This window comes from Erinaceus europaeus, chromosome 3 (genome assembly GCF_950295315.1).
Source record: "Erinaceus europaeus chromosome 3, mEriEur2.1, whole genome shotgun sequence".
NCBI classification, from domain to species: Eukaryota; Metazoa; Chordata; class Mammalia; order Eulipotyphla; family Erinaceidae; genus Erinaceus; species Erinaceus europaeus.
Window position 1 is genome coordinate 177,848,021 of NC_080164.1, and position 12,490 is coordinate 177,860,510.

General features: G+C 45.0%; 1 protein-coding gene and 1 long non-coding RNA gene across 4 annotated transcripts in view; one reads left to right on the forward strand and one right to left on the reverse strand.

The window, feature by feature from the left end:
* Positions 1-12,490, reverse strand: part of CC2D2A (coiled-coil and C2 domain containing 2A) — a 124,446-nt gene that overhangs the window by 95,480 nt on the left and 16,476 nt on the right. For all 3 annotated transcript variants that reach the window (XM_060188318.1, XM_060188317.1, XM_060188316.1), the window contains 3 exons: positions 1,944-2,032; positions 1,280-1,381; positions 169-270 (listed from right to left, as the gene is read on the reverse strand). In XM_060188318.1, coding sequence (XP_060044301.1) covers positions 169-270; positions 1,280-1,381; positions 1,944-2,032 — 293 coding nt within the window. The remainder of the gene's footprint in view (positions 1-168; positions 271-1,279; positions 1,382-1,943; positions 2,033-12,490) is intronic.
* LOC132537572 (uncharacterized) lies at positions 1,932-9,030 on the forward strand. The gene is made up of 2 exons (XR_009549053.1): positions 1,932-2,026; positions 7,028-9,030. It is a non-coding gene; the product is annotated as an uncharacterized LOC132537572 (long non-coding RNA).

Consider the following 12,490-nt stretch of genomic DNA (forward strand, 5'->3'; position numbering starts at 1 on the left):
TGCTGCTGGGGATTGAACTCAGAACCTCATGGTTGGAATTCCAATGCTTTATCCATTGCACACCTTCTGGACTACCCAGTGAATAATTTTTTGCTGTACAGCCGAACATATAATGTAGAGCTCACATGATTTCAAAAGGAGCCTAATTGGAAAAGACTGATTTCTCACCTGGGTCTTAGACTTAATTTTGCGTGCAGAACGACGGACCTTCACTCTTGAATTACTCTGGGAGTCATCTTCTTGTTGAGTCCTTTCTACTTCTGCACGTGGCTATGTGAATAAAAACAAAAGACAACGTCCTGTTTAAAGCAAGAACTAATGGTGTTCTTAAATAAATAATGGCACTCAAAGCTTTGTGAAATCTGGCCATGGAGATGTTGCCCCTCCCAAGAGTGACCTCTTTAATACACATCAGTTAGATATGACTTCCTCGGGCAGATGACCTAACCAGTGTGCCCTGGAACCTCACCTCTCCAGATCTCTGCCCCCCTAGGGAAAGAGAGAGACAGGCTGGGAGTATGGATCCACCTGCCAACACCCATGTTCAGTGGGGAAGCAATTACAGAAGCCAGACCTCCCACCTTCTGCATCCCATAATGACCCTGGGTCCATACCCCAGAAGGATAAAGAATAGGGAAGCTTCCAATGGAGGGCATGGGATATGGAACTCTGGTGGTGGGAACTGTGTGGAATTGTACCCCTCTTATCCTATGGTCTTGTCAGTATTTTTCATTTTATAAATAAATTTTTTAAAAAGTCAGATTGCCAAGGCTGCTATTTCCTTGTTTGTATCGTAAGATTTCACTAGTCTCGGATAGCTTTTCCAGAGAGAGAGAAGAGAGACACTCCATGGCACAGGATCCCACTGTACCATAAAAACTCAGTTCTCATGTGGTGGTGGGGTCTTGAACCCGGGCTAATCTACAAGGGCTTTAAAGGATGGGCCCTACCCTGTGAGCTATATTGTCAGCCCTGCTGAAAACAGTCTTTCTCAAAGACATGATTTTCAACTCAGCCAACCTAACAATAAAGAGTGTTATAGCCTCCTCCAGATCAATTGATGATCCAGTTCTTAGAGGCTTCTTTCCGAACAGCCTTTGATGAAAAGCATCAATAGTGTCTGGTCCCCGGTGCTGGCCATGTGGTGATGGGGATGGAACTCAGGATCTCAAGCATGGAAGGTATTCCATTTACCAGGGGAGGTAGGTCTTGGCCCCTGATAGAAATCTGTCAGACTTCAGGGTTTTTGATCACTAAGCAGAGATAATCTAGTTCTCACCTCTGTACCAAGCTCAGTCTCCGATTCTTTCTCTCTGGGGCTTCTTAAGTGCCTGGGTCGAGGAGTGGGAATTTCTTGCAGTAATGCACTTTCTGCTTTGGACTAAGGTGTCAAAAGAAAAAAAAAAGTCTTTAGTGTCAAATAATGCCAGTAACACCATGAACAATACTGTCACCATCTCGGTTAAAAATGGTCAGTAAAGAAAAATGCACGCTGTCTTTTATTTACAAAATTTTACTTATTTTATCATTGGATAGAGACAGAGAGAAATTGAGAAGGGAGGGGGAGACAGAGAGGAAGAGAGACAGAGAGACACCTACAGACCTGCTTTACCACATGTGAAGCTTTTCCCTTGCAGGTGGGTACCGGGGGCTTGAACCCGGGTCCTTGCTCACTACAGTGTGTGAACTTAACCAGATGTATCACTGCCTGTCCTCCATGCTGTCCTTCTTAAGAGACAAGAGCCAATGAGAGGATTTAGAGGGGAAAAAAAAGACATTAAATTCCTTTTAGTGTCATTTTTCATGTGTGTCAAGATTAAATGCTACATGAACATTTAGAACAGGAAAGACAAGCTTAGCTGCATTTGGATCCACAGGGTTCTCAGCAAAGAAGGTCAGCAAGGCAAGGCGCAGGGGGCCGTGATCAGAGTGGCTGCACTCACCCTTGCAGCCTGTAACTTCTCCCGCAGACGCTCCCTCATGGAAAATTCTGCAAAGCCTGTTCTGGAAGCTGAAGGAGTTGGAGGTAAGCCTGGAAAAAAAAAAAAAGATACAAGAAAATTATTTGGACACAGCACAGGAAATATTAGATGAATGAAAGAGAGAGAGAGAGATTAGTTTCATTCCACAAAACAGAGGTCTACCCCAGCTACCATGAGCTAACACTCATGAGATGTACAGGTGCTTGTCCTGGCATCTTTGTGATTAATGGCAATCCCTGGGCCCAGCCAGGGTGATTGCCACATGGACCTGAGAATGCAGGGAACAACATCCGAGTCTGCATGGCCCTGACATACGGAGCCATCCCAGCCACACTAGAAGAAGCTCTTGAATGTGTTGATCTGAGCAGCAGCCATGCCAGGTAGGCTGGGGGACAACAGTGAGGGAGCTCAGTCTCTGGGGTTGACTCTCAGCAGTGCTGACAGTACCCATGGGGGAAGTCTTTCCTTCAAGCCCAAGCAAAGCCCCAGGCCACCAGATCTTACAGGATATATATATATATATATATATATATGTATGTATATATATATAATTTTTCCCCTTTAGTTGCCTTTAGTTTTTTATTGTTGTTGTAGTTATTATTATTGTTATTATCGATGTTGTCATTGTTAGATAGGACAGAGAGAAAAGGAGAGAGGAGGGGAAGACAGAGGGGGGGGGGAGAAAGACACCTGCAGACCTGCTTCACTGCCTGTGAAGTGACACCCCTGCAGGTGGGGAGCCAGGGGCTTGAACTGGGATCCTTCCACGGGTCCTTGTGCTTGGCGCCACGAGCACTTAGCTCGCTGCGCTATTTCGCATCTGTTGTTAAGTGTCTGTGCAAACACCTTGGCTGGCTGGGTAGCTGTTATGTGATACCGGTGTTGGGGACCTTTTTCCTCTCCCAGCTTTCCCTTCCCTCTTTTCCCTCCCCTTTGTGGTCTTTCTTTCAGACAGAGAGGCAGAGAGAGCCAGTGACAGAGACCACAATGCTGATGCTGACCTGCTGTGACAGAGGCTGGGCTTGAACCCAAGCAGCATTCAAGGCAAAGCCCACACTACTCATGTGAGTTATTTTATTTATTGTTATTTTAAAATTTTTTATTATCTTTATTTATTTATTGGATAGAGACAGCCAGAAACTGAGAGGAGGAGGGGAGATAGACAGGGAGACTGGCAGAGAGACACCTGCAGCACCGCTTCACCACTCAAAAAGCTTTCCCCCTGCAGGTGGGGACTGGGAGCTCGAACCCGGGTCCTTGTGCACTGTAATATGTGCACTCAACCAGGTGCGCCACCACCACATGGCCCCTCATGTGAGTTATTTCACTGGGCCTACTGGAGGCATTTTCTTACAGTCTTCTGCCAGAAAGACACAGGTGTGATTGTCACCAGGCACCTTGAAGGTGAAGGCACTGAGGCCTTTTGGGGTAAGGAATGGACTCTCCAATCCCACACACTCAAACCTGGAATGTTTGGGACTGCAGTCTCCATTCTATTGTTCCTTGATGTGCAAATCATGGGGGAGGTATAAATAAGTTGAGGTTGACTGGGGATCAGAGTGCCACCCGGCTTGGAGCACAGTGGGCTACAGGGTGAGGCAGGAAACAAGATGGGAAGAGGTTGAGGCTATGGGGGAGTTCCTAAGGGCTGGGTGAATAAACAGACAGGTGCAACACAGATGAATATGAATAAAAGCAGAGAGAAATCTGTCAACATGTGCTCACAGGGAAGATATCCAGAAAAATCCTGGTAACTCCTATGTGGTCTTCAGACAAAGACTTAGACACTTTCTAAGGGTGGGGGGGGAGAGAGAGAGAGAGAGAGAAGAAAAAGAGGAGGAGGAGGAAGAGGAGGAGAGTGGAGAGGGGGAGAGGAGAGAGAAGAGAAGGGAAGGGAAGGGAAGGGAAGGGAAGGGAAGGGAAGGGAAGGGAAGGGAAGGGAAGGGAAGGGAAGAGAGACACAATAGTATTGCTCCTTCATCCATGGAGCTTTTCCCAGTGTTGTTAATGGTGCTCCCATGTGGTACCAGGGCTATGTATGCACTTTAGCAGGTCAGCTATGTCCCAAATCAAAAGAGAAGTTTATGAGACAGATTATTTAGAGTCGAGCGGAGGGCTGGCACAGAGCCAGTGGGAAACCTCAGCATCCTGTTTACTGCTCCTCTGACCCAAGGCAGGCTCTAGTCCATATGTTATTGCTCCAAGGGGACTGCTTTCAGCAGGAAAGATAACTGATTATACTAGTCAAGGAGTTTTACCTTTCAGGTTCTTTGTGTTCAAAGACTCTTATTTATTGCTATAGTTCCTAGCTATTATCAAATGACCTGCTTCTGTGAAAGGAAACTACAAGATGGTTTCACTCATAGACTATAAAGAATTGAAATATGTGAACTTGTAAAGCAAAAGAGAGCCAAACTGGGATTAAGACCGTAAACACTGCAGTGGTTATTGGGTCTGGGGACCCAGAAGTGTACAGGGGGCTGTGGTGTGGCACTCTGTCCCTATAACCTCATGATCTTGTAGCCAACTATTAAAACACCCATAAAAAGAAACTTGAAAAGGAAAAATAATGACGCCAAAGCCATATATTAACCTAACGGGAAACATGTGTTTCCATGGGTGATTTTTCAAATATCCGGCCAGAAGACGACAGGGATCTTTGTGTCCCTTTCCTGGCGGAGGCTTCATGTGCCAGGAAAAATAGGAGCTAGAAAATCGTGTCCATCATTCTTTTTTTTTTTTTCTTTTCCTTTTCTCTTTCTTCTTTTTTAAATGGATCACTGTTCAGCTGTAGCTTATGGTGGTGCAGGGGACTAAACCTGGGACTTTGGAGCCTTCGGCAGAATTATTATGCTATCTACCTATTTACCTCCCCCCCCGCCCCGCCCCCATCATTATTTTCTTTTATCTGTGGACGTGTGGGCTAGATTTCTTCCAGATCAAGGCAGTGCAGAAGGCTGGGCTGGTGGCAGCTCAAGGTCATAAGGAGTTTCACAGGTGCTTCCAGTGGCTGACCTGTGACCCCTGCAGGTGGTGTCAGAGGAAGACAGAACACTCTGCTTCTAGCCCTACCCACTGTACTACCCTGCTTCTAGCCCTACCCACTGCGTTACCCACTCTGTAACTGCAATGAGGCAGCGATCAGTCCTGCCTGAGATATAGCCTTATTATTATCATTATTTATTTTCGCTTTTGTTGCCCTTGTGTTTTTATTGTTGTTGTCGATATCATCGTTGTTGGATAGGACAGAGACAAATGGAGAGAGGAGGGGAAGACAGAGAGGGGGAGAAAAAGCGAGACAGCTGCAGACCTGCTTCACTGCTCGTGAAGCGACCTCCCTGTAGGTGGGGAGCCGGGGGGCTTGAACCGGGATCCTTACGCCAGTCCTTGCATTTTGCACCACATGCACTTGACCTGCTATGCTACTGCCTGACTCCCTTTTTAGAGATAGAGCCTTTTTAGAAAAGCTTTGTTCGTACAAGGGTTATCCCTGGTGCTTGGTGCTGGCACTAGGAATCCCCTGCTCCAGGTAGCCATAGGACAGAGACAAGCTGGGAGAGAAGATGATGAGCTAGAGAGGAAAAGAGAAAGACAGACACCTGCACACCTGCTTCACCACTCATGAAGGGTCCCAAAGAATGGAAGCTGCTGCGATGCTCGTCAACAGATGATTGGATAAAGTTATGGGCTATTTTCTCCATGGACTATTACACTGCAATAAAAAGGTGATTTTGTACCTTTGAGGCAAGATGGATAGAACTGGAGGTAATTATGCTTAGCAAAATTAATCAATGAAAGATAGCTACTAGATAATTTCACTCCTATGTGGCATGCAGATCATGAACTTGCAATGAAATACCAGGCAAACAGCTTGTTTCTACGATTTTTGTGACAACAGTGGTGGTTATCTGTTATCTGTGGGAGATGGGAGGGTAGGGATCTTGTCACCTACTGTTAATCACAAATCACAAATGAGAAATGGGGGAAAATGGGGGAAAAAAATCTGTGCTGGTGAAAGTCATTTAGAGAGGAGCAAGGTGCCCAGATCAATCACGTCTGTATGACCAGTTGGTGACCTGACACCTTCCAAGGTCCGATGTGATTGGGGACACTGGTGACTTTTGTAGCTGGCACTCAGTGGCACTAAATTAGCAAAAGAAAATCGGAGGAAGCAGGTGTGAGACCTAGTATTCATCACTAATCCCACCTTCTGCTGGGATGAAATCAGCTAACGACAGTACGGATATGTTTTTGCTTGTTCCTTTTATAAAACTTACTCTTTATTTATTTTGGATAGAGACAGAGAGAAATTGAGAGAGATGGAGGAGATAGAGAGATACCTGCAGCCCTGCTTCACCACTCCTGAAGCTTCCACTATGCAGGTGGGGTCTGGGGGGCTTGAACCCAGGTCCTGCTGCACTGGAGTGTGTGCACTCAACCAGGTGAACCACCACCCATGCCCAGGATGGTTATATTTTAAAGATATTACTACTTAAGGTGCCATGGGGGGATGTCCTGTGTATTAGGTGGCTCTCTTTCAACAAGAACTAAAGGGATTAAGCATTTTTGTTTTATCTGTACCTTGGATGAATACGGCAAATTCTGTTTCTTTAAGCAGAGGGAAGTAAGTACTGAGTTAACCCTCCCAAATATCCACTCCTGTTTCCTGTCTGTGATTCCCCTCCATGACTAACCAACCACAGTGATCTCAAACTGGCTCTAGTTTTCCTGCCCTGAGGGATAAAACCAGCTGGGGGGGGAGGGGAGGGGAGGGGAGGGCGTGGCTTCACATTTCCAAAAAAAGAGATATTCAGAAAATGACTCTTCCCTGAAGCTAAGCAAGTCTGGCACAGCACCAAATGACAAAGGTGTGATGGAAATACATTTCAAAATTATCAAAGACTTAATGTAGGGACATGCAAGAACCCATGAATAAATGGGGTCACCTCAAGATGGCTCACTGAAGTATTCACTTAATATTAGCTAGCATGAAATAAGGAATTCCTTGACAGTAAAATCCTTCCTTCCTTCCTTTCTTGAAACAGAAATTGAAGGAGACAGAGCTGAAGAGAGAGAAAGAGAGAAATCTGCACCACTTGTGAAGCCTGCCTTTCTCACACGCCCTGCCAGCTGGGAGAGGAGGCTTGAACCGAAGATGTTTCACACGGTAATATGTGCACTCTACTGAGTGTGCCACTGTTTTGCCTGGCCAGTAAGATGCCTTGTATTAGACACTTTCAGCAAACCCAGTAAGGCCAAGCCGTCACCAGCCTCAGGTTTGCAAATGGCTTCCAACTCTTTCCTGTGCTGCCCCCTTCTCTACAGCATGTCTCTAACTCGATGCAGGTTTCATAAAATGGGCACTCCACTTTCTAGATCTACCCTCAACTCTGACACCATCTTCCCAATGTTTTTCTTAGTACACCTACCTGCATGTTAGCTATCGAGCTCAAGCAAAGATTACTAAAGTCACGGGTCCCTTGAAACATACCAAAAACAGACTTTCTAGCTTCTTTTCACTCTAAAATCCCTAGCCTCATCTGTTCTATTCCTATTTTGGTTCCTGTTTATTAAACATGTTATCCTGCTTTCTATCTTATGGCATTTCAGCCACCACATTATAGATGTTATTATGATCCCATCCTGTCTTCCCTGGGCAGACAACCTCACCAATGTGTCCCGGGACCTCACCTCTCCAGAGCCCTGCCCCACTAGGGAAAGACAGAAACAGGCTGAAGTTAGGAATTTACCTGCTAACACCCATGTCCAGTGGAGAAACAATTATAGAAACCAGAACTCCCACCTTCTGCATCCCCAAAAGAATTTTGTCCATACTTCCAGGGGTGGGGGGAGGAAGTGGTCAGGGGAAGTTTGTCAGAGGGCTGTGAATCCCACTTCCATCAGGACCCTGAGGGAGAAGAGGAAAAAGGAAGGACACTAGGAAGTAGTAATAGTTGTAGGTGTGACTTAGGAAGGACGAGAAGGCAGGATCACAGGAAAAAATGGGCAAAGATATATAATGGTCAACTAGTGAACTCATATCTCTGATTGTGGGGGCGCTAATGCAGTTCTCAGTGGAGGGGATGGGACACAGAACTCTGATGTTGGGAATTATACCCCTGTTACCTTATGACTTTGTAAATCAATATGAAATCATTAATTTTTTAAAAAGGGCACTCTGTAGCCCTCAGCTATATCTCTTTTATTACCTGTTAAACACTTTCACCTTTCAGTGAAATAAGCATTGCATTTTGAAATCATTTTCTAGTCCCCGCACTGTTATGTTGTGAAGTATGATCTTGAATTCCAATGCCTTCTCCACTTTTCTCTTTGCTTTAATGAGCTGTGATCTGTGTACCATAAAGATCGTGTTTTGGGGAGTCGGGCGGTGACTCAGCGGGTTAAGTGCACATGGCACAAAGAGCAAGGTGAAGTAGGTCTGTAGGCGTCTGTCTTTCTCTCCCCCTCTCTGTCTACCCCTCCTCTCTCCATTTCTCTCTGTCCTATCCAACAACAACAACATCAATAACCACAACAGTGTTAAACAGCAAGGGCAACAAAAGGGAAAATAAATAAATATTTAAAAAATTATATCATACTTTGGTAGGTCCATGATTGCTCAGCAATTTGTTTGACTTTGTATGTTACCTCTCTTTTCAGCCACCAGGTTCCAGATGCTAGCATAATGCCGACCAGATTTCCCTGGACAGACAACCCCACCAATGTGTCCTGGAGCTCCATTTCCCCAGAGCCCCACCCCACTAGGGAAAGAGAGAGGCAGGCTGAGAGGATGGATCGACCTGTCAACGCCCATGTTCAGCCGGGAAGCAATTACAGAAGCCAGACCTTCAACCTTCTGCAACCCACAAAGACCTTGGGCCCATACTCCCATGGGGTTAAAAATAGGAAAGCTATCAGCAGAGGGGATAGGATAGGGAACTCTGGTGGTGGGAACTGTGTAGAGTTGTACTCCTCTTATCCTATGGTTCTGTCAATGTCTCCTTTTTAAAATAAATAATAAAAAAAAAAGATTGTGCTTTCGAAGTGAGTGATGTCCGGCTTTCATTTGTTCGTTCATCAGTTGATGGACATTGGGGTCATTTGCCTTTGGGACTATTATGACCTAGGTCATTCTAAACCCTTGTGCACAAGGATCTGTGTGGATATGCTTTATTTTAAAATATTTGTTTTAGATAGAGATAGAAATTGAGAGAGGAGGTAGAGATAGAGAGTGAGAGGAAGAGAGAGGAGGGAGGAAGAGAGAGAAACTTGCATCACTGGTTCATCACTTGTGAAGCTTCACCCCTGCAGATGGGGATCAAGGGCGTGATCGTGGGCCCTTGTACACTTCAGTGTGTGCACTTAACCAGATGTACCAGGTCCTGACCCCAGAGTTCTTATTTTTTAATGGGTTTATAAGCCCTAAAACCACCATTTGGAACTTTTTCCCTCTTTCCACTAGTTCAATCCTCAGCACCACCATAAACAAGAAATGAGAAATGCTTTGGTCAAAAAATTAAAAAATAAATCAAGGAGGTCAAGGCAGCTCTCCAGACCTAAGTCCTTTGGGCTGTTCCTCTCTGTCTCACCTTTTTAATATTTATTTTTTTATTGCCTTCAGGGTTATTGCTGGGTTCAGTGCCTGCCCTAAGTATCCACTGCCCCTGGTGGATATATATATATATATATATTCCATTTTACTCGCTAGGAGAGAGAGAAATTGAGAGGGGGAGATAAAGAAGGAGAAAGACACTTGCAGACCTGCTTTGCAGCCAGTGAAGTGTTCCCCCTGCAGGTAAGGAGCGGGGTCTTGAACCTGGATCCTTGAGCAGGTCCTTGCTCTTAATACTATGTGGCCTTAATCGAGTGTACCACCGCCTGACCCCCTTGTGTCTCACTCTACTTTGACATGTAACTCTTATTTCCTGCGTCAATCTCCCTAGGCCCCATGACTTCAAAACTACGCTGAAAATAAATGATCTATTTCTTTCCATTTGCACCAAATTTCTCTAGATTCTGAACTTTTTTTTTAACCACATCCTGTCAAACTGGCTCTGAAATGAAGCTTTAATCAGAGAGGCTAACATGAATGAATAGAAAATGGATGTTACTGACGAAGCAGCTTATGTTCTTCAGGAAGGACTTCCATTTATGACTCCCTTCAGAGCCGGTATAAGCTGGAATCATGAAGGAACATGCAGGCTTTTTTGTTTTCTCCCTCAATGTTTTGGAAGTAGCGTCTGTTCAGTGAGATGCTCTCTTTACCTGGGATGTTATGCTCCTGTGTAGGTTGGATAGTAAATTAAATGTCAGAGCTTCCCCTATGTGGATGTGTGCTATTGTTAATCAGGGAAGATTGTGCTGTTCTGGGCATCACGTGGTATAGAAGTGGATCTCACGTGACCAAGAGTTTGAGTATCAGAACATGCAGCTGAAAATAGGTCCAAGGCCCAAGGCTCCAGAAAGCCAAATGCGGTGACACCTGCTTCTGTAGGAAAGAAAAGGTCTTCCTTGGGGCCTGGCGGAGGTGCACCTGGTTAAGCACACATAGTACTAAGCTCTAGGACTGCTGCACGGATCCCAGTTCGAGCCCTGGCTCCCCAGCTGCAGGCAGGTTGCTTCACAAGCAGTGAAGGAGGTCTGCAGGTGTTTATCTTTCTCTCTCTATCTCTGTCTCCCCTCCCCTCTCAATTTCTATATTTTCTGTCCAAAAAAATGAAGAAATAGCCTCAGGAGTAGTGGATTCCTAGTGCTGGCATGGAGTTCCAGTGATGACCCTGAGGGCAGAAAGAAAATGTATTACTGCAGCACAAAAAGCAATGGAGACAAGAGCTCCTGCTCAAATCCAACGCCTGCACAGCAAAAGAAATCACCCACAAACAAAGAGACCCCTTACAGAATGGGAGAATATCTTTACATATCATACATCAGACAAGAGACTAATAACCAAAATATATAAAGAGCTCACTAAACTCAGAAACAAGAAAAAAAAAATGGCCCCATCCAAAAATAAGGAGAGGATATGAACAGAATATTCTCCACAGAAAGAGATCCAAAAAGCCATCAAACATCTGAGCTCCAAATGATTGATTGTGAGAGAAATGCAAATAAGGACAACAATGAAATACCACTTCACTCCTGTGAGAATGTCATACATCAGAAAAGGTAACAGCAGCGAATGCTGGGGAGGTTGTGGGGACAAAGGAACCCTCCTGCACTGCTGGTGGGAATGTAAATTAGTCCAACCTCTGCTTAGAGCATCTGGAGAACTCTCAGAAGGTTAGAAGTAGACCTATCCTATGACCCTGCAATTCCTTTCCTGGGGATATATCCCCAGGAACCAAACATACCCATCCAAAAAGATCTGTGTATACCTGTGTTCACAGCAACACAATTTGTAATAGCCAAAACCTGGAAGCAGCCCAGGTGTCCAACAACAGATGAGTGACTGAGCAAGTTGTGGTCTATACACACAGTGGAATACCACTCAGCTATTAAAAATGGTGAATTCACTTTCTTTAGCCCATCTTGGATGAAGCTTGACCAAATCGTGCTAAGTGAGATAAGTCAGAAGCAAAAAGATGAATATGGGATGATCTCACTCATAGTCAGAAGTTGAAAAACAAAATCAGAAGGGAAAACACTAAGCAGAACTTGGACAGGAGCTGGTGCATTGCACCAAAGTAAAAAAACTCTGGGGTGGGGGGTTCAGGTCCTGGAACATGATGGCAGAGGAGGACCTAGTGGGAGCTGAATTGTTATATAGAAATGTTATGCATGTACACACTGTTGTATTTCACTGTCAACTGTAAACCATTAATCACTCAATAAAGAAATTAAAAACAAAAACAAAAAAGAATCCATATTAATGCAGCAAAAAAATGCTATGGAGGGAAGAGCTTCTGGTCAGATTCAACTCCTGCTCTGCTCCTTTCCTTCAGGGAGATATTTATATAGACAGAAGAAGGGCTGGAGAGCCTGGAGGTGGGTTCCAAGACAGAGAAAGCAGATATTTTTTAAAAAATTTATTTAAAAAAGGAGACATTAACAAAACCATAGGATAAGAGGGGTACAACTCCACACAATTCACACCACCAGATCTCTGTATCCCATCCCCTCCCGACAGCTTTCCTATTCTTCAACAATTTGTTTGGCTTTGTATGCTAACTCTCTTTTCAGCCACCAGGTTGCAGATGCTAGCATGATGCCAACCCGACTTGCCTGGACAGTCGACCCCACCAATGTGTCCTGGAGCTCCACTTCCCCAGAGTCCCACCCTACTAGGGAAAGAGAGAGGCAGGCTGGGAGTATGGAAAGCAGAGATTTTAAAGTATCTGGTATTCTGCCCCCCGATCAGGGTAGGATTTCTGTGCATTTCCTTCTGAAATAAAATGTGCTGTGTGTCTGAAGCTCCGCTGTTTACCCTGAGGGAACGTGGCCGGCTAGAATGAACGGAAGGCTTTGAGTCTCTCAACACTGTCCGTTTGGCTTCCCAATGCAACTTTTAA